Here is a 22639-nt window from a genome sequence, read left to right on the forward strand (position 1 = left end):
AAATAAAAATAAAGTAGATTTAGAAAAGCCCTCCAAGTGTGCAGATTAATTATATTCGCTTCAGATAAACAGCACTGTGTGCACTACTGCTTATCCTGATGAGAGACTCTTAATGAACATTGTGGCAAGTCCAAACTGGGGCACCCAAAAATTTCCTCTTGTCACAATGCTGCCCTAATATCCCTAGCAATATTCTCGAATAGTCTCTTCACATATAAGTTTTATCAATAATTACTTTTCAGAGAGTCAGTTTCTAATGCAGAATTCTGTTGGAATATTCAGTTGAAATATTTCAGTATATTCATAAATGCCCTGTATCACCAGTCAGAGCAGGTAACACGCTTCCTCCACAGGTCCTGCCGTGGACCCAAAGTACGTACCCCAGCCACAGGACATGTGAAACACCGGGGTTTAGACATTAAGACCCTTACCCTAAGATAAGTTACCCTTCTTTATACCTTAGCCCTCTTGCTTCAGGAAAAGGAAAGCTGCTTTTGCCATGGCCTAACCTTCTATGAGAAAGCAAATTTCATGAGTTGTAAGAAAGTTACATGAAAAGTACCTGTAAGACAACAGGATCTCCTGAAGTTGTAGAAGTGAGACAGAAGTTTCCTTCTCTTCCTAGTTTCCAACAAATTTCCAAACAAATTCTAGACTGTTATTTTAAATAACTGAGACTGTTAATGTTATTAAACAGGATGAAATGTTAAAAACATTCCCCTTTACTGTCTTTGCTTAAATCTCCCTTTCCTCAAAAACATGAGCCTAAAAATGTGCTGCTTTGGGTCTTCTCTTTTCTCTTCTCTTCTCTTTTCTCTTCTCTTCTCTTCTCTTCTCTTCTCTTCTCTTCTCTTCTCTTCTCTTCTCTTCTCTTCTCTTCTCTTCTCTTCTCTTCTCTCCTCTCCTCTTCTCTTCTCTTCTCTTCTCTTCTCTTTCTTCTCCTTTCTTCTCTTTTCTTCTCTTTTCTTCTCTTTTCTCTTTTCATTTTTGTTGTAGATAAAAATGTTTCTTATTTTAAACAAAGCATGTAAAAAAATTATTGACTACTGTATTTAGGATATAGTTTTATAAACTTTTTTCCTCTCCCTTTTTCTTCCTCCTCCTTTTGATACACAGAATTCCTGGGAAATCTAAGAAGTTAAGGAGAGACTGAACTCCGTTTTAGTTCCATAGCATTTCTCACATTATACCTGTTTGGAAACTCATTTTTCCATTGCTGCCGTGGGTGGACTAAATGGCACCAATGTTTCTATTGGGAATTTCTTTCCAACTTGTGCCTTCTGTCTTTGGGACAACAGTTCTCTTCTGCCATCTCAAACTTGTGACACAGTCAAAAGTAAAAATGACAATGCTTTATTTTTCTCCTTCCTTTTTCATTCTATCTTTTGGAAAGAAATTTTTCTCTTTAAGGAAAGAAAAATGATCCTAACTAGTTAAATAGTATTGAATTTGAACATCTTTATACTCTGTGTAGTTAAGCTCTTTCCCAAAGTGAGGATTTTTTTTAACAACAAATTATACCCCAACTTTCCGTGTCTGAGGATCAAAAAACATAGCAGATTTCAAGATTCATGGAAAGTTTCATCTCATTACAAATACATGCAGTAGACAGTAAAATAGCATAGCTACTGTGGCTTTTGCCCTATGTGCAAATATGGCTCGTAACGCATAGAAATCCTGAGTAAAAAATATATGTCAGTTTATTCCACCTCTTTCTTTTATTTTGCTAATATGGGTCCATAAAGTTTCTGGAGTGTCCTAGTTTTTGGATGTATAATGTCAGTGTGCTTTCAAAGTCACATGATTTCCCAGCTCTATATCTTACCCAATTTCACAATCCTGGATCATCAGCTAGAGGACTGAAAGAAGCCAGATTGTGTTGTGCCTCCTCTCTTTCTATACCATGTATAAGTAGCTGACTGAATATTTTTCTCTGCTTATTGCACATTCAGTGAATTTGGGGCACATAGTTTGCTTCCTTCCCTCTTGTCCCTGTGACCTTTCCTAGCACTTCAAAAGAAATTAATGTCTTTTGAATGTGGAGAAAGGCAAACCATGCTGTTAGGATATATTACATTCTCTTGAGTTATTGATTTGTTTATAATTGATCTTCATTCTGTTCTATTTTTTAAGCAAATTCACAATTTAAAAAAAAAAAAAGAATATATGACTTTCTACCCTAAATACCTCTTTTGCATCAGGGATGGATGTTTTTGAGAGAGCAGAATATAACAGCAAAACAGTGCCATGTCTCTGTCCTCGTGAGCATACCTGCATGCAGATTAGATGATAAGCTCTGTAGTGCTGCAACTGTATGCCACATTTGCTATTTGCTCTTGTTTGCATGACAATTTTTCTGATATACTAATATGATATGGAAACAATGGCACATCACAGTTCTTTCAACGTATTGTATCACTGCTTTATCATATTAGGCTAATACACTGCGAGAGTTGATAGCACCTCTCCATGTCAGATCGGATCCACTTCCCTTGGCACTGAACCGAGTGGACTCAAAGCTTGATAAACTTATCATTAGAGAATTGGCACGATGGAGACTCAACTTCAGCCTCTTGCAAGCGACCTAATGGCCTCCGTTCGGAAAGTCAATTCTTCTTGAATAACTTCTTTGCTGTTTATAAAAGCGAACAGACGTGTTAAAGCATAGACAACTACATGCCTGGATATGAGGCCTCCAGGAAGGCGTCCAAGGGCATGGCCAGTCTTTTGAAGATTGCACCCTTTCCACACTGGGACTAGGCACAAGGTCAGATCCAGTCTACATGGAGCACATTGGCAGAAAGTGCTGCCCCCGGCATGGGAGAATGGAAGGGGAAGAGGGTCTTGGCAGGGGAAGGGCTTTGATGTCACTCAGTTTTGTTCTGCACACTTTGAGGAATTAAAGAGGGATTCAGCCATGGTAACCCTAAAATGCTGTCGTTTTTACTGAACTCCAGTGCATCCATTCAGGCCAACCAGACAGAGTTATGTCATTTAAGCATACTTCACGCTAGTGAAGGAGGTTAACTTACTGTATCATACTAACCTAAGTGTACTCGATCAAGTGAAAGTGTGTACAGACTATCCAGAGTCTTCTATTTATTTACTGATTTGTAATAAATTGCCAGAGGGGTACACTGACACTGGTTTGGATGGTGATGGAGAAGATACCTCACACTGAGATTTATTAGACTCTGCACAGATAAACTCTTCAGTTCCTCTTTATCTTCTAGGACTTTAACATGTGAGTGATGCCGCCTGGCCACATAGGCACAAAGTCTTCTCTGCATAACACCCAGACTCCAGAGGGCTGTTCTGGGGCCAGTATTTGTCTGGATGTCACTCAAAGTAGATTCAGATATTGTATTTATTATTATGTTCTGAGTCCCCTATGGGTTGATGTTTGCCTCTATCTCTGTGGTTAGAATGTGGATTTTCCTTAATATATTTGGCTAAGGGTGTATTGTAATAATGTAATGCTAATTACTTGATATTTCATACTATCTTATGGGGAAATAACTTTTAAAAATGTATTTTGAAATGTTTTCTTTCTGTTTGCTCTATGTATGGTATTGCATTATGTTAATACCAATAAAATTATATATATATATAGTTATATATATTTCCCTTTTATAAAGAAGTAAATTATGCTTTTTTGCCTCACAGAGAAGAAATGTGCAGTGAATAAAATTGCATCATTCTGCCTTACAGCAGGTGACAAAGCTTATAATAGTTTTAATATTCTTTTTTGAAAAATAAAAAGTATAGTATGACATAAACTAGTTGGAAATTCATCAAAATGCATGTTGTGTTTCTGCTTAATGGGACTGTCACGAACCAGCCTAAATATTTAACAATGTTGTTTTGGCATCTTTATTTTTTTTCCAATGAAAAACATACACTGTATTGCTATTATTGATTACAAAATTGTACTTCCATAAATTTTTGCCTGTTGGCCAAACAGACAAGCCCGCTGAGTTTTTATGACTCTCTTGTCTCTAGGAATTGATTTTTGAATTTAATTCAGTGCTCTTTCCGATGCTTGGCAAAGGCAGAATTTATTTTTTATATAAGGTTGCCACTGAAGTACCTGCCTCTGCCAAGGCTGATAAATCACTGCTAAGTACATAAAGATTTTGCAACCTGAAGGATATATCGTTAAAATCCTGTTGGAATGGCCCAAAACCTGAGCCAGTCCTTTACATTCTGTCATTAAGTTCCATAATTAGTTAGAAATGAAATGGTTTGGAAGTGAATTAGAGGAGCAGAAGCAAAGATACACCTCAAAAATGTCCTTTGGCTGCCGCTTTGGGTTGCGCTGATGTCTCGGTTGCGCCTTGTAGCCAAAGGCCACAAGGGAGATATCTGTGCCAATATGAAGTAGATATTGTCTTCAGCTTCATCTCCCTTTCCCCCCACATCCTTTCTACCCAATTGTACTGAGTCCGTTCCTTTGCAGAGGCATTCAGAAGGGCTGGCATTAGCAGTCCCTGGCATTTAATTGCATACACACTTGTTAAATATTTTTCTGTATGCCTTAAAATAAAGTATAGAAAATGGCAGTTAATGTTTCTTTAATGAAGACCTTTGATTTATTCATGAAGCCAGGATTTTTGAAGGTGTTATTTTGGGCTTAATAAAGGAAATAAGCCAACAAATACTCAGTTTTGCCTTTGCGTACCCATTGTCTGTAAAGGCTGGTGTCACCTACTTTCTTTTGTGTCTTTTGTGTGGGAGCCCATTCGGCCTAATAGGGGCGAAAAAAAAAGCTTTCTTCTGTGATGACTATTGTTTCGTTTCTGAGAGAAATCTTTAGGTTAAGGCCCGTATCCGTTCCCAACTTCACTGGGCATTACAACAGTCGATGACATGGGGCATGCCTAGAGAAGCAGCATGATATTACCTTTCTTTCGTCATGGCAATAGCTTTAGTTTTCCCAGGTCCACACAGGGAGGGAGCTCTACAGGGTACTTCCAGACCAGTGATGTGATGGGCATTCACCATCTGGCAAGGAGAGCTTAATATTTTGCAGTGTCCCGCCTTAAATAAATAGCATGTAAATCAGGGCACAGATGAATTAGTCTGGGATCTAATCAGTGCCTCTATCATAACATCTGTAATTATAAATCCCATAATAAATCTGAACATCTAAATAAATACGACATCCTCTGGGGACGATGCTTTCAGAAATATTTCAGGCCATTCTCGTAGATGCCTCAGAGCTGCTTCTCCAACAGACTGCAGTGCCTTCCAGGGGAAACTGAGCAAGCTATGACATGAGCCCAGCCCCAGCCCACACTAATTTATCCCACTTCTTTCATGTTGCAAGGAGAGTTTAGGCTCCTAAGTGATGCAAGGGCTTTTGAAAAGTTCTCTGTCAGTGCTATATTTTCATATAAATAAGCAAAGCTTGAAGGTAGCCTGAAGTACAGTTCATCTCCCCAGTGGATGTAGCTCATCAGGAATACATTTTCCTTCTGTTCAGAAGGTATCATGCCTCTAAACCTTGACAGGCATTGCTGTTTTGCAAGCATGACTGTCGCTTGGTTTTGACTGGTGAGTAATGTTGTTATGTCCACATCATTTGCCACTTAACCTTCCACAGCTTCACATGCTGTAACAGCTTAGTATTGTGAATAAAATATACATATATATATATATATATAAATGGTTTTCCTGAAGGAATAATTGCTTCCATATATTTCTTGCTGGAGGTGTCTGTAATGTCATCATTGTCCTGTTTAAAAGTCGTAGCATCCCCAGATGTGCAGCAGTTTATTCAGCTTGCTTCAGATTCTGGATTACCCCATAAATATAAGGAGTTTTTCATTGTTTCTGAACTGAGGGGCTTACCGTACCATCCAAATGCAATTGCTTTGGTTATTTCCCTTCTACTTTGGTAGCTTGTGGTAAATTTAAACAGCCCTTATGCGTAGCACAGAAAAATGTCAAGCCATCGTATTTCTTTGTGTTAACATTCTCCGAAAGAGTCACTAAAATCTGTTCAGCAAATGAAGGTTAAAACGATGCCTTCACAGGCAACTTAATGAGTGGGATACTGTGTCCAGAAGAAGGATACAATTGTAATGCTGCTGCCGCAAAGTCCTCCATTGGTCAGAGTCTGCTGATACTTTGGGATGCTTTTGAGTTATTTCATTCTCTTTCTTATGTCCTCTCCAATCACAGCCCACCAATATAACCTAGTGAAACAGGAGAACTGGGAGCAAATGAGGAGCTTCTCCTGATGCTCACTGGAGATGTGGGAGAGCTGTCAAGAGCCTGTCCGAGCAGAACGAGCCAGTTACTCCTTTGGTCTGTGTTTTTCCTTCTCACTAACATATTAACCCGTTTGCTGGCACCTGTATGTCATGGCTGAGTGGGTGTTGAAAATGCCTGAATGTTGGCAGAGCAATGCTGCTCTGTAGGGAGGAAAAGGACCCTGAGGGTCCTTTTGATGCTGATGGAGTTTAGTGCCAGCCCTTTTCAATACACATGTCCATTTGCATGGAAAGCTGAAGAGAGGTGACTGACATGGGTGTGAGACTTCCAGTAAGACCAGATCAAATGCCCAGGAAGACTGGAAGTTGAATGGGCTTTCGCCTACTAGTTCCCAACCTGTAGTCTGAAGGCAGTGGTGACTCATAAGGCTGTGAAAACGCATATGCACTTTATGTTCAGATATCACTGGAAATGATATCCTCTCCCATATCTCGGATATCTTTCTCTCAGATACCCCCTGAGAGGGAGATTAATGGCTAGGGTCAGTTCTTTTAAGAGTGATTTTGGTACCACACTGCCACTGATTGAATTTTGCTGTAGTGCGGACACCTGAAAAAATGCTTCTAAAACCTGTCGTATGGGAAAAGAGTTTTCCACTTGCCTGTACAGTTCACTTCATTTCAAGAAACCAATTTATGCCTGTGCATGTGAGAGGAGAGGCAAACTCTTAGCGTCAGGTGGAAAACTCCAGCTCTTAGAGAGCTCTGCTGCGTTCATGCTCTGAATGAATAACATCGCTAAGGAGTATATTATTTGCCCACAAGTTTACATAATAGAAGAAAATAGAAACCATGTGCAACTCTCCTGGTATCCAACGAATACTTCCTCATTAGAGGAAAGAATGGTATAAAATGCAGAGTAGTTTTCCGAGCCCCCAGATGCTACGTGTTTCTGTACACATGCAAATTGAGGCTTGTTTTCAAACCCTGCTCCTCCTTTCCTTGACTCAAAGACTTGGGGGAAAATCCTGCACTTTCTAGCATGCAAGTCTGTAATATAAAGAGCCAAAAAGATTGAGAGTTACGCAAAACAGAAAGGGGCAAGCAAAGGGAAGGAACAGCAGAAGGAAGGCATGCAAAGATCAGATGCTGCCCAGGAAGCCCACCGCTACTCTTAAGCTTTTCTTAAGCTTGCTTACACTTTTTTTTTCATTTGAGGACAGTTCTCATTAGATAGACATATGTATATTTGCAAGCCCATTCAGATCTTTATTTTAATGTAATATGGAGCAGGAGAAGACAGGTTTCTATTTTTGCTTTAACAAGAAAATCAGCTCCTTATTATCCAGAGCAGATGATTAGCAGTTGCCTTTCATGTAGACCAGAATTGCATCTTATTGTACCTCCTGCCTGCTTGCACCATGCTGTGCTTAAACACTGTGTTGCTTATTCCTTTTCTCCGTAATCAGTGATGTGACTTGTAGTGCTTTCCTAATACGAGTTGATTTTCCATGTTACCATGGCTTCCTGTACACATGTGCAGGGCTGACTTTCTACAGCACACACAGCTGTGCAGATACAATCTTGTAAAACTTTACCTTTCATTCATTTCAGCATTCCTTTCCTTTTTGTTTGTGGACTAGAGGAAAAGGAAACCTCTAGCTTTGCCTGCAGTCAACCCAAATAATAGTGTAAAAGTGCCTGCAATTCCTTCTTTTCTTCTGCACCATAAGTATTTGGATATGTCTCCCCCTTGTGCAGTTCAAAATCAGAAGATTAACCTGAACAGCAGGAAAGATGCATTTAAGCGTGCACTGAGAAAACAAGAAGTGCTTCTTTGGAGGATTTCTTCTCTTCTCTCCCTTCCAACACAGCCACAAATCACACCCATTCTCCTTTTGTGCTTTTGCTTCCTCCCCTTAAATACAGAGAGATCCCTTCTGTCTCCCCTACCTATTTTGCCAATATTTGCAGCCTCAGTCTGGCTCTCTGGCCCCATGGATGCCCCTGTCCCTACCCTCACGCATGCTTCAGCGGCAGATAGCTTGAGCAAGGGCTGGAGGGCTTGCAGCAGGAAGCCTTCTCTTCGCTGGGGAATGGCAGGTGCTTGGTTACCACGTTACACAAAAGTCAAATCGCAAGAGGATCAGGCATCTTTTTAATAGACATGACACACCTGACATGCTGGAGCATACAGAAATTGAAAAACACTGTCTGCTGTAGGACTGTGTCACTTAGTTTGTGTCAGCTAATATGCGGTAGGCAAACTTTTCTTTCTCTAATGTGGCTGCATCACAGTCAAGAAGACGAAAAAGAAGAGCAGGAATCTGTGCATCCTCAGGAGACGTGTGTCAAGGCTTGTTTTTATCTGGCTTGAGAGCATTTCCCAGAGGCCAAAAATGCGCTCTCAGCTTTGGTATAGCATTTACTGACAGCCAGAAAAAGTCCCTGGGAGCTTTCAGTTAGATGGCTCCCCAGTGCTAAAGATAAAGCAGGTGTAACTCTAAAATTGGAAGTAAACCTTGCAAGTTTCGTAGGGGTAAAACAGCATATAGCTGTTGTTTAAAAAAAAAAAAAAGTAATTAGTGCTGTGTTCCAGCAAAAATACATTCTTAATATCCTAAGAAAGCTGATCTGAACTGCTTTCTATGCCAAAGTGAGGTCACCAAAAGGAATAAAAATGGGAACTTGGACTTCAGCAGAGCATGGGAGATTTCAGTTCAACTGCTCGTGTGTTGTTCACTCTCTGTCACAGAACGTGCAGCAGCTCAACTTTCTGTGGATTTGCAGAAGGTGGTAATTTTGTTCAAATGCAGGGCTAATTGCAAGGAGAGCAGTGGGCGTGCATGGCAGGAGTTGCACAGCAAAGGAAAGGGCATCACTAAGCTGTAAAGCTAGCAACAGGATGATGGAAAAACAGAGAATGCAGAGTGGGCAATGGTGTCCCAGAGTGTGAGAAGTCTGAAGAGAGCAGCAGAGCCTGCATGGCATTAGGAGGAATAGGCAAAGTACAAAGGTGCATCAGAGGAGACCGTCAACCCTTGAAAAATCTGACCTTGTTGACATAGCAGGTGATAAAACCAGTAATTCATTGTGTTGTGCTATTCTTGCCTGGGCAGTTACTTATGCTCATGGTCCCAGGTACAATCGCTGGTTCTTCTGGTATCTCACTGAAGGGGGAAAAACGTGCAAGCTTTCAGGGTCATGAGCTTTTTCCATGAAGAGTGAGTCACAGAAGCACAGGAAGCTCTATTTAAAATTTCTAGGGATTTCCCCAGGTATTTAGACCAGATTTTTGAGAAAAGTCTGCCTGGATATTCGCTGTCCCATGATCTCTGTCATGATGGGTTAGCAAGCTGGGTTGCAAGGGCAGCCTTCCACATGTCCTTGATTCTGTATCATGTCCCTGATGCTAATGATCAGGAAAATAATGATTCACTCTCATACCATGTAAATACCAATGCTGACTCTTTCTCTGTGGGCAATTTTCATTCAAATACCATATGTTCTTATTGATTGCTCTTGAGATACTGGTTTACAGGAGGAAAATAATGGAAAGATGTATGGTCCAATGGAGCATCATCATGCTCCTTGGGCCACTGTCATTTTAACAACAAGTAGGAGTTTAATCGAAAAAAAAAATCCCACCAAATTTTCCTGAATGTCTACTACCAACCATTTTCTGACCATATTTTCACTCACTCAGCTATATCTCCATCTTCTTCTAAGAAATTGTAAAAATTTGTGGCATTTTAAGAAGCGGGTGTAGAGTACAGGAAGTTCTGAACTATTCCAAATGGAAGGCAGAATAATGAAAAATAATAACATTTACTAGTCTGTAACATTGTTCAGCTGCTGAATTTAATTCAGTTAAAAGCAAATGCTTTTGGGTTCACTTGAAGATTCACTGTTTGAATTTAGTGATGTGGTGCAGAATGTAGATCCAGCATGCTGCAGAGTTTGTGCAGGTTTTCTTCTGCCCCAAAGAATTGTTCTAGCATGTGCTAGATGAGGCTGGGGATAAAATTAATGCATTGGAGAGAAAAACTTTCTTTTTAGGTGTATGGGGAAAGAGCTATCTATCTGCCAGTGCATTCAGAGAAACAAGGCAACTGCAGAGATGCATCCCATGACTCAGCAGCCAGGTGAAAGAGTAACTTGCTGTATAGACTGCTGCAAGGTCAGCCCACAAATCCCATTAGGTCTTTTCTGTGTTTAAATGAGGCATTACCTCATGCCTTGTTCTTTCTTAAGAAGACAGCCCTGCTGGCATAGCATATCACTTGCATCAAATACACCAATAAAATTAAAAAATAATAATAAAAAAGAAGATATTTTTAAGCTTAGATGTTAATCTAATCAAGTATCTCTGGTCCTTTATGGCACCAAGGGTTTCACCAACACCTACAGAAAATTAATCAAAGCCCTCAGCAGAAGGGTGAAGGAGGAAAAAATTGTGTATAATCTCACTCCCGCCTACTGAGAGCTTACTGCAGTCTTGGGGGGCAGCACATCACATCCAGTGGAAAGTGTTAAGGGCTTTAGGATGTGTTAGGAGGACTTCCCCTGCCTTCCCCCAAGCCATGGGTGAAACAAGATAGTCAGCCCTGATGGAGGTTCTCTAACGTTCAGCATCAGTAATGAGATATTTAGGGAAAGGACCTGCTGTTTTCCCTCACTCCTCTTGCCTTCCTTAGCAAATCAGTATCTCCTGCAAATGCCGCTCATTCCTACAGTACTGAGGGATTGTAGAGCCCGGGGAGGCAGAAGGGATGGTCATGGGCTTCGGAGACCTTCAACCCTGTGCTACAAGAGGCCACCAGAGTTCTGCCCTGCCTGGTAATGCCCCACTTACTTAGCTCCCCGTCTTTCCACGCAGCCTCAACTATCCCTGTGCCCTTTCTGTTCAGGCTTGATCTTAGGGGTTAAACCTGAACTGTTTTGAGGTCCTTCACTGCAGTTGGGACCTTTCATGTTCCAGGAGCCAGAGTGGTTACAACAGCAAGCCTGAAAACAGTGGCTAACACAGGCTCTAGATCACCCTGGCAAAATAAATTAAAATGGCTTGGAGTCAAGGCACTGGCTCCCTTCTTCGGTAGAGCTTTCGTGTATTTATTAATCCCCTGAGGATACCATGTGGCTATACTGCTGAGGGAAAGGGAGCAGAGGAAAGATCTTTTTTTTTTTTTCTCTCTCTCTCTTGCATAACACAGGATAAGAGGAAGAGAGAAACAGATGTAAAATAATCCCCTTTCAGATCTTGGAGGGTTTTTTTTTCCATTTGCCTTTTCACAAATCACTCCCATTCCCCTGCTCTCAGATTTGTCGACTTGGATGTTCAGTGATAAGAATGGATACAGATATCCCAAACATGCTGTCTCATTGCTCCATGAGATTTTTAAGAAAGCACAACAATCAAGGCTTCAAGGGCTTGTAACCCATCGTTAGATATGCAGCTACTCTGTATTTTCCCCTTTAACACATTAGATGTTTTTAATAAGAAACACAAGAAGGAACTGTATCTCATTTTTATTTTTCTTTAAGTTTTGCCCACACAGTGATGACTACAGCTTTAGAAGCCATGTTAACACATGATGGGAGGATTTAGTGAGTGGTAATGTACAGGCTGAAGGAACCCAACAGGTCTGTTCAGACCCACAACACCTCCAACCATAAAAACCTCTTGTTCTTCTTCATAGGTGTATTACTTTAAAAAAATGAGTGCTTTAAAAAACACAACTGATTAAAAAAAAAAGAGTGTTTTAAATAAAATACCAGAATTGATGGTGTTTTTGGCTTTTGAACAACAGAGTAGCCCCCACAAAATACGCAAAGAAGAAAAATGGCTGGAGATAGACAAGATGAATTGCTGACTGCAAAATTATTTGGTTATGTAAAGACCTCTACAAATGTAAATACTTTTTGTGATAGGAGACTGAGATTTTGGTCTCTTATTTGGAGCTGAGGTGAGTAGTTGTTGTGCTGTGTGGTGCTGGCTTGATCGAGAAGATATCTCAGGTCTCACGGAAAGCATGTCTCCTCAGCATAGAAATGGCACTTTTGAACACTACCCGTCCTGCCATGCTACCCTGCCAGTAGTATGGATAGAAAAACATACAGATGTAGCAGTATGGATGGGAAACCATAAAGAGAGGCCAAGGCTTCTCTATGTGGTTACTTCAGCATGTGCTGAACTTTCAGATGGTGAGTACAGCCATTTCTTGCCATGGGGTCCCCCATGGGATAACTGGTTACCATGCATTGATCGCCGCTTCACCAAAAACTTGGCAAGTTTCTACTGACATCGAAAGTTTCTTATGAGGAAAACAATGTGTGAGAAGCTGACATTAGATAATTTCTAACCAAGTTTTGGTTGGGTTCCTTTTTAAAGGAGCAAAACCTTCCATTTTTTGTTCCTTTAAAATGTCCCCCATGTGAGTCAGAATGAAAAATCGGTAATGCAAACAGCTGTGGTTTGGTTGCTATGCTGCTGGCTAGTCACTCATGGATGTTTTCTTATGTCTAGTATCTACATATTACAACCATAAAAAAATACCATGAGTGATATCATTACTGAATATTGCAAAATACTTGGGAATATCAGAAAACAGAGAAAATCCAGTTGAAGAGGTGTGCTTTAAACTAGCAGAAAGGAAAACTACATGTCATTCCCTTGAATGTCAGTACAGAAATTAGATCCTTCTCCACCTTCTTCAATAAGACACTTCTAATGCTTCCTTTTCTTGTAATAACTAAGCTGCCAATATATTTAATTACAGTTAAAGATGTGATTTCTGACAGTATGTGACCAAAAGGTTACTTCATTTTGCACTTTTTTTTTTTTTTCTCTGTACTGGTCAAGGTTTTATAGTTCTAAGAAGTTTTTCTCCCTTTCTTTGGAAGGCAATACTCAAGGTACTTAATAGCTAGACTTGCAACACCTTTTTTCCTGGAAATGTGAAATGCTCACCTACTGGTTTAGTTAAACCTGTTACACCTTTTGCAAAGATTTTTGATAGATTTCTGTATAACTGTCTTAATGACATTCTGTTCCTTTCTCTGCCTCTTTCCTCTTCTGTTTTTTCCCCTTTTTTTCTCATTACAGCTGAAACTATACAAGAAAAAACAGCAGACTCCTTGCAAGACCTGTACAGAGCCTTGGAGCAGGCCAGCCTGTCTCCACTAGGAGAACGACGGATTTCCACTAAGCTGGAGTATAAGAAATCTTTTATAAAGAGATGTAGCGATCCAGTAGTCAATGAAAAACTGCACCAGCTGCGAATTCTGAAAAGCACTTTAAAGGTGAGATAAAAGAGAGAGAAGAAATCCTGCCCAAGGCTTGGCTCTTACTGTATTGTAGTCAGAGATTAATTGTACTCAGCAGGAGCCCAGGCTGGACCTGGTGTGAGAGAAAAACAACAAAAAGAAATGGGTAAACGCTGTTCTCTGAGCTCAGAAAAAGACTTGGGAGAGCAGAGGGAGTGAGGGGATCAGGTTTTATTTGTGAGGAAATAAAATCTCAGAAAGCTACTCCTCCTCTAGCTAGTTTAACATAGTATGACACCAAATTATCAGAGACCTTAATCTCTATCTTTGTTCCTGAACGTTTCCATTTACCAAAATACATGTCGTGGGTAATTGCCAGAGTTGAAGCTTAAGCAAAGGCAGTCTTTTGGACGGGAACAGTCCTTTTGAAACCATCTGAGTGTTTTCTGATTGCCAAGCTCCTCTGGGAATGAACTGTGTCCTTGCATTTGGCATAAACTGATCAGATCATTGTATTAATTCAGGGAGGTTGATGATTGAATAAACAGATAGTGGTAATGGCGGATCTGAAGACTTTTATCATTGCTGTAAATGTACCACAGCTCATTTAACCTCCTGATCTGCTTCTTTGCTTGTTACAACAGTATCAAATCTGTACTGTTAGAGATTTCAGCAAACAATATGCTGGGTTTCCCCGGGGACCCTTTTAACTACATTAAATTACCACGTTTTAAGTCACCAGATAATTGTACAGCGGATTTTGTAACAGCTTTCATCAAAGGGGGCTTTATCAACATTAATTAATTTAGTTTACCATCACCTAAAGTAGCATTTAAGCAATATTATTTTCAAGCTGTGGGATTCCTGTCCTGGAAAAAAAAAGTTACATGTGCTTAACTTTTTGCATGTATTATCTCACTGAAGGCAATAGATGCTTATAGTATGCAGGTATGTGACTGCAGGTTTGGAAGCTGGCAGAAAAAAATCAAGACATAGAGTAGCTGAGCAGGTTTTCATCAAGAACTTGCAGCATGAGAAACTGATACAAAACCACAGTAATGTCAGGCATATGGGGCAGCAGGAATTTCATGAAGTATCTGTGCTTCTGCACCATGCCTGGGTCACTCGCACTGACATTGTGTGAAGGATGTTGGTCTGGAACAAGCAAGATCCTGCCATGAAATTGCCAGGAATGATTCAATCACTTAGCAGCTTGTTGCCAAGCTTAGTTGTCTTTCTTATTACTGCTTATTGATACCCGATTAAATTCAGCCAATGGCTCTCTATAAATAACATTGATTTTCTCCAGGGAATATCATCAATTCACCCCTATCACCCAGAGGAGGGTTGTTTTATTGCTTCTGAATCTTCTTTCTTTTAGATTAAACAAACAGAATTCATTCCTTCTCTCTCCACAAGAGATGTTTTTTAAACCCCTCATTATTCTTGTCCAGATTTTGATCAGTTTAAATCATTCTTAAATGTGACAAAAAGTGGATATCGGCGAATACCGAGGATATGGCATCAGTCTGTAATGGCATATGCCTGGTTTGCAATTGCTTCACAGTTAGGTCATGCAGAGCTTGTAGCTCATTCTAGCCCAAAGCTCCCTATCTGCCATGCCAAGATCTACCAAGAGACCACTTATATAACTGCTTAGAGACCAGTTATTTTTGCTTTTTAACAGTGCCTTTAGTTTATCCTTCTGCATGTAGTTATTTGCACTGGCTTATTGGATTTGGTGTTCTGACATCTTTTTTCATTTATCAAAACTAGTAGTAATCTGATCCAGCCCTCCAAATTCTTCTAGCTGGTGCCATCCATAAAGTCTCAGTTACATCATCTATGTCCTTAATGAAAAGATCTCCGTTTTCTGTCCTGAGATATAATCACAAAACCGTTTTTCCTTCCAGCTAGAATGAGCTACTTGACTTATAGTGAGGTGACAAGGTGGCAGGCATGGTCTCTGAAAAGCAGGTTATGGTAGTTTAAAGAAAGATCAAAATTTCCCATAGTTTCACCTGCATTGGTCATTCTCTGCTTGCACTTCTTGCACTTTTCTTTCTTGCTTGCACTTCAGTTTCTGAAAACGAGCATTCCAGCATGTAGCTTTGATTAGCTACTGTTTAATATGACGTTCCGTATACTGCTTTTTGGTGACTCATCTAACCCTTGAGGACCTTTCCCACGCTGTCAGCTGACACAGCATGATGTTTCCCTTTAACATTCTCCTAGAAAGATTTAACATACTGATCATATGAATGTGGGATATCTGCATTAGGTGTGAGAGCTGTGAAGCCTCTCTGGTGCAGGGGGTAGAGGATATAGGTGTTGATACCCAAATCATTCTGCTGCAGATGAGTAATGCTGGAAACCTGAATGTTAAATGTGCTTCCAAAGTTTATGTCTATTGCATCTATTTTCCACTGGGTACAACAGTCCTATGTGCCTACGTGTGCATCTCAGGCTTAATCTTGAGAAACTTATCACTAACCACTGAGTACAAGACATCCACGCTGCCTGTCCCTGTGATGGACGAGAATGTGTCAGCAGCTTTTTTGGATTTTACTGTTTCAGCTTTCATTTGCCACCGTAGTGGCAGGAGGCTGTGGTAGCAAGGCAGCCCCTTGTGCCCATGGGATCTTTAAAGAGGGGGTATCAAATCAAGAGGTCCTCGCACAGCCCTTTGCAATGCAGCTTTCAGATGTCCCCATGACAAGCCTGGTAAAAACAGCTCAGCTCTGCCAGCGGGCGAGAGGCCATCTGCCTGCATCCCACGCACAGGCGCAGCGCTGCTTGTGAGGATCAGGGAGAGCAAACAGATGGCACCGCACAGCGCGAGGCAGATCTCGCGACAGGGAAGCAGCTAGTAGCAAACAGCAGCAGCTTTGCTAAGCAAGGAGGAGGAGAGGGGAGAGGAGAGATTTTGGGGATGCTGGGCGATAGTGATGCCCAGGACGCAGTTAGGGTGGGAGGAGTGCTGCCTGCAGGCGCGAGGTGCAGGGCAAGGCGCATCCCTGCTTGGAGCTCCGTTGCCTGCTGCTTTCATCCCTGCCGCCCACGCGGGTTTTCAGTGACTCATCTGCTCCTGCTTCTCTGTTTTCTCCCACAGGCCAGGCAGGGAGAGGTAGCCGCTATAGATAAAGTTCTGGATAATCCCGATTTGACCTCCAGAGACTTTCGGGAATGGAAGCAAATGTACCTGGACCTCTTTGTGCACACCCGTCTGAGCAGCACTCCGAGGGACTCTGTTAACGGCTCGTCCGAGGTGGATGCCCTTATAGCCTCTTTAGCACACACTCACTCCTACATTGAAACACATGTATAGAGGGGCTCACCTCCGTGAGTGAGAGGGGCTCACTTCCATGTATAGAATAGTTTTTATATCACTATATGGGAGCTCTAGTAAATTATATTTTAATGTTACACAGCTGTGTGAAGAAAACCTTCATTGGTTAACAATACCGTATCTTTAAGGAGGATTTGCATATTTTATATGCTACCAATGCTCTGCTTGCATTTACCTTCTGTGAAATAAATGAACATGGTCTTTATCATTAAAGAGAAGCATTTAAAAGCATTTTTGGAAGACTGCAGCCTTCGCACAGAAAGTTCTACGAGACAAATGTTTTGTTACTGTAGGTCACTTTTACAATGGTATTTTTTATTATATAACTCCAGTGTTGCATTGCATTGCATTTTTGGAGTGCAGGTACTATTTTGGTGGTGTGAAATTTTTTTTTTTATATACTTAATAAGAAACTCTAGGAGTTTTCTTAAATGACAGGGAAAAAGTGTAATGCAGTAGCTATGTTTCAGTTTTGTCAAACAAATGAAAGGATAAAATCAGCAATCAAAAATGACTAATGTGAATTTAAGTGTTAAGAGATTACATCTTATTTCCTTGTGCTTTTTTTAAAGCCTATTGCTAAGGTTTACCATCGGTACAAAAGGATGCTGGTTTGTATACTAATTAAGACCAAATTATGTGTTATATGTCTCTTAGCTATATTTGGTTGATTTAAAAAGAAATAGTCATGGTCCTGTCATTCATGCTGCTTTTCTACTGAAGGCATTGGTAAGATATGCAGATTTTGGAATAGAGAAAATTTAGATTTTGAACATCCTTGTTAAAGGAGTTTCACCTGCTCAGAAAAGCAGGAAAGTGGAAAAGGTTCACAATGAAATGCTCTGCATCTGAGAGGCTTTAAAAATTCCCACAATAGAAAAGGATTGAATTGGATTTTTCAAATAGTCTTTTATTTGTTTTGTGAGCTGTGAAATTTGAGCATATTGTATGCAGGAAAAATGTGTGATGGGAACAGAGCTGAGCACAGAACGTGAAAAATAGCTGAGACCTAAAAAAAAAAGCCTGGTTGCTTTTGAAAGGGATCCAGTCTCCAGATTCTGCTGAGTTCACAAGCCAATTAAAATATTTTAGACTTCCATGAGATCTGAGATGTGCTGGAGACAACCTGGTAAAGTTGAATAAGAACATCTCCTTAGAGTTAGGCACATGCTAGGAAAGTGGGATGTAAATCTTAAATCATGTATTTACTCTTTCTGGGCTTGTTTTTGAAAAGTGAGCAGAGCTTGACAAAATATTTGCGCTGCTTCTCAGTGTTTTGCTGCATAAGTTTGGACTCATGATATGATTTAATAATGCTCATGTGAAAGGGAAAAGCTTCCTTTATACTTCTTGCAATGAGTTGTACTCTTAACTGACTTCAAACTATTGCCTGTACAGCTCAGTGAATGTACTTTAAACTTCATGAGCTCTGATATTTCCTGGCAATTATCTCCATAATGGGATAAATGGAAGAACAGACAGAAGATTCTTTTCCTTCCTTCCTTCGCTCCTTCCATCCCTCCTTCCTTCCTTCATTTTTATCCTTCCTTCCTTCCTTCCTTCCTTCCTTGCTTCCTTGCTTCCTTCCTTCCTTCCTTCCTTCCTTCCTTCCTTCCTTCCTTCCTTCCTTCCTTCCTTCCTTCCTTCCTTCCTTTATTGTTGCATTTGGATTGCAAATGTTTTGCAGATTTTGCACAGTTGTAAAGAAGAGTGGCCTTTCTGTAGCCCATTTTAAGTAATCCTATATTCAAGTCTACATCAATGACAAATCGTGTATTAACATTTGTATAGAATTCTTGATCCAGTGTAATATTTGTACCATTTAGAAGAATACTGTTTGTATAAACTGAACATTTATTTACTGCATGGGTACTGACTTGTATATTAAATTTGTGAGGTTTTTGTAAATTTCTCTTAAAAATGCTTGACTTGAGATGGGTTGTGATATTGTTCCAAGCATTTAGATTCTCTTGCTATTGTTTACTGGACCAAAAGTAAATATATTCATATAAAAACTCTTTATAACTGATGGATGTATATGCACACTGTGTAGTGGATACCTTGTCAAAACCAAGGCAGATCAGAAGACTTAGATCTGTTGCTATGCAACAGCTATTCTGTCTGCACTTTACATTAGTAAAGTCAGCTCAATTGCTTTAAAGGTGAAAATTAAACATTACAGTTTTTTAAGCTAGTCTAGTGACAAAGAACATGTGTCCTATCCATTGTGCTGCCTTAAGACTATTAAATGTTCTTCTATATATATTTTTATTGTATTAAGCCTCAGTTTAGAAAGGGAACATTGTAAAATGAAGTACAATAAATTTAGCCTTTAAACCAATGTTTATTACTGGAGATTCAATGTACTCCGTACAAGCGTGATTGTCTGGCCTGTGGCGTTTCACAGATCAGCATGCCTGGAGGTACACAGGCAGTCGGGGCCTTCAGGCCCTGCCGGCACGGCCACGCAGAAGTCAAACTACTGCTGATTTGGGTGCAGGCAGGCACTGAGCACAGACTTCTGAAAACCTTCCTCCCCTTCGTCCTTTTTGGTGAAAGCAAACCTTGGTTCTCTCGTGTGCTAGTTGCTAGCAACTGCAAACTGTTTTACCATTCTGACCAGGTAGAACAAAGTGCCAAGTTGCCAGGTAATTTTCAGGGCATTAGCTAATGGGACTCCCGTAACATGGTTCACAGAGCCTTAAAATAAGTATACCCGTTCAGTCCTGGCCATCTGCACTAGCACAGGTTTGTATACAAAAAGAAATATACCATGTCCATACTATGTGTGTTTAAAATAACAGAAAATAAGCATCTGAAGAGCATACAACAACAAAGGCTGCTCGGAGAGAAGTGGCTTTCTTGCTTCACTTCTTCTATGGAGCAATTACTGTTTTAACATATGGCCATAGCTGAGGCTATATTTCAAAAAAGCCATGCTTTCTGTCCAATAATTTCATGCTGGTTAGCTAAGGCATTCTTGCCTCGTATGTAGCATATCGAATAATACCTTTTTCTCAGCACTACTTATTATTATTTCTCATAGACATCAATTTTCTACTCTTTATACAGCTCACTTTCGTTTTGCTCAGCCATAGCATAAAATTCAATAGCACTTACCAGCTGGGAAAATTGCCTCTGATTAGGAAAACAGAAAAGATGGATTATATTTTTTAACCTTTGAAAAATCTGACTTTCAACAACTATTAATTGCTATCTAGGTATTATTCTTCAAAAAAAAAAAAGAAGTCAAGCGTTGTGATTCTAGCTCATCTCCTCCAAACGCGCTACTTGATACATCCATCCTCCTTTACATCAATTTCCCACTGTATAAATCACAACACCTTTTTCCATGCTAGAGCCAAATTTACTTGACCATTTTCACTGAGGGTAATGCTTGACAAAGCAAAAACTTGAGTCTGTCACCTTTAGCACCGCTGCAGTTTCATTTTTCTTCTCCAGGACAGCCTGGACAGCTCATGGCCTGATGGCTTATGGGGTGATCATTCCACAAAGTGTTAGCTCAGCAGCTTGGGGGTTTCTTTTGTTGGGTGTCACTGTCCTGTTCATCGGCTTCTTCAGAGAGCTGCAGCACTGCACACTGCAGTCCCCACCAAGGCACAGGAGCTTTGCAGATCTCTTCCCAGCCATCGTTGTCAATATCATAGCCAACCACATCCTGAGTGGGCACTTCCCGTGAGTCTTGCCATTTCTTCCCTCCAATAAGAAGTGCAGTTTCTTCTACAACTACCAGGCCATAGCAAAATCGATCATAGGTCAATGGCCTTAAACGAGTCCATTGGTTTTGATCAGGGTCATATCTTTCTATTTCAGAGAATGGTTCATATAATCCTAAAAATGTGAATATGGCTTCTCTGATTGTTGCCATCTGGTGCCCAAACCGAGCAATGCTCATGGGGGCTCGTTCCATCCACTGCCCTTCCAGCGAGCTCAGCGAATATACATCCTTACTTGTGCTGGCTTGAGCTGTGCATTTACCGCCTGAGATGTATATAGTATCCTTGCAAATGGCACCGGCGTGGCCGTGGATCTTGCTTGGCAATTCTGTGGCCTTCCTCCATCTGTCCCTGCTGATGTCGTAGACTTCCACAGACGAATGCAGCGACCCGTTCTCACCTCTCCCACCGATGGCACAGATGCTGTTGCCTAGGACACAAGAAGAAAACTGGCACCTCTTCTCCAGCATGCCAGCGACTTGTATCCACCTGTTAAATCTCGGGTCATAACGATGGACCTTGTTTGTAACTGAGAAGACCTTGTCAGTTTTTGCATCTCCCGGAGCACCACCTTCTGTTTCCCCTCCCAGGACATAGAGGAAGTTCCCCACCACACAAATGTTGTGGTTCTGCAGCCTGTCCTGCATGTGGGTGAGAGCTCGCCATCGGTGATTGTAAACATCAAAGGCCATCACGTCGGTGACAAGCCCCTCACTTGCTGTCCCTCCCCCCAACAGAATGATCCGAGTCTTCTGGTTTCTCAGAGTGGTGGACTTGTCCTGCAAGATAGGCTGTCTGAAAACAGATGTATGGTAATTTATGGCTTTAATAATCAAGCACTTAATACCTGCAGTGAGAGGCACCTCTGACTGTGTATAGATTTTTCTCAGATCTTCCACAGGGATGAGACCGTATCTTATGTGCTCTAAAAGGCTACTTCTGTGATCCAGCCTGGATGTGTCCTGCTTTAGCCACATCAGGACAAAATTCAGCAAGCAGGTTTCCTTCACCCTAGGCAGGTCGGGTGATTTAACCACTGCTAGCAAAGACCCAAAGTTCAACTGAAGCAGTCCTGTGAAATCCAAGTCCAGCAACTTCCAAAAATTACTGACAATGTATTTTTCTGTTGCGGCCAAGACATCTGGAAGATAGAACTTTCTTGCAATGTTGGCAGAAAAACAGCAGTTTTCCAAGGTAAGATTGTTAACCAAGTACTGATTACACAAGCCGATAGCATCAGTCACTTGCAAGTAACTTGCGGCTTCCAAGGTATCCTCCAGGCTTTCAAAAGAAAGGGGCAACCAGGAAGTGTAAATGAAATCCAGGACATGCTGGAGACCAGTGGGCGAGACAACTTGCAGATGAATTACACTGGCTTTAGATTCTTGGGTGTAACTTTTGAACATGGCTCGAAAATAGTCACTGGAGCACGCCAGCAAAGACTTGTGTGCAGGAAATTCATTTTCCTTCACTTTCAGTAAAATATCACACAGAAAGCCTTCTGATCTCAGGGTCTGGTACTGGGAGAGCACAGCATTGCAATGCGCTTTGCAGTAGGACAGGAAGTAACTCATTGTAGATAGAGCAATGCTTTCTACCTCAGTTATTAAAGTTAAAATGCAACTAGACACCAAAACAGCTGCCCTACTCAACAGCCATTGTATGAATGCCCACCAGACCTCCAGCTGTTAAAGAAAAGCCCAAGCAAAAAAAAAAAAAAAAATCAGTGTCTTGCCTGGCATAGGGGGTTAGTTAGCAGATTCGTAGTGTATTCAATGCATTCTTTCATAGAAAAAAAACAGCTGAATGTCGTAACAGCTGTAGGATGCTTACTTTTCTTGTCTCCGTTGCTTCTGCAAGGATGAATGGTCCACGGTTGTGCTGAGCACTTGCTTGGCTGGCCATCAGGTGACAGATGAGGGAGCTAGATGACAATCTCAACAAACGGCACTTTGTGTCTGCTCAACCGTCGCCCTCGACCCTTCTTTCTCCTCGGGCAGATCAAATAGATCTTCTCCAGCTGACAGTACATGGCTCCCAGCAGGAACAGATGAGAAGGAGCTTTGGCT

The 22639-nt window shown here is 40.9% G+C and overlaps 2 protein-coding genes across 6 annotated transcripts in view; one reads left to right on the forward strand and one right to left on the reverse strand.

The window, feature by feature from the left end:
- Positions 1–16814, forward strand: part of CNKSR2 (connector enhancer of kinase suppressor of Ras 2) — a 204651-nt gene extending 187837 nt beyond the window's left edge. For 3 of the 5 annotated variants that reach the window (XM_088532747.1, XM_088532748.1, XM_088532749.1), the window contains 2 exons: positions 13324–13520; positions 16597–16814. In XM_088532747.1, the coding sequence (XP_088388873.1) occupies positions 13324–13520; positions 16597–16812 (413 nt within the window). In that variant the 3' untranslated portion in view covers positions 16813–16814. Of the gene's footprint in view, positions 1–1116; positions 1364–2435; positions 4661–13323; positions 13521–16596 lie in introns of those variants that run through there. The other 2 variants (XM_088532751.1, XM_088532750.1) reach the window with 2 other exon arrangements.
- A 3542-nt stretch (positions 16815–20356) lies between these two features.
- Positions 20357–22432, reverse strand: KLHL34 (kelch like family member 34). Its single transcript, XM_010218492.2, has one exon. The coding sequence runs from the start codon at positions 22142–22144 to the stop codon at positions 20357–20359; it is 1788 nt and encodes a 595-aa protein (XP_010216794.2). The 5' UTR covers positions 22145–22432.
- Positions 22433–22639: the final 207 nt, after the last annotated feature.

Source organism: Tinamus guttatus, unplaced genomic scaffold (genome assembly GCF_059628265.1).
Source record: "Tinamus guttatus ecotype Peru unplaced genomic scaffold, ASM5962826v1 Tinamus_guttatus_pri_ptg000470l, whole genome shotgun sequence".
Lineage (NCBI taxonomy): Eukaryota > Metazoa > Chordata > Aves > Tinamiformes > Tinamidae > Tinamus > Tinamus guttatus.

Bases quoted from the DNA above. Each gene is read 5' to 3' on its own strand.
- KLHL34 (XM_010218492.2), bottom strand. From the start codon at position 22,144: ATGAGTTACTTCCTGTCCTACTGCAAAGCGCATTGCAATGCTGTGCTC.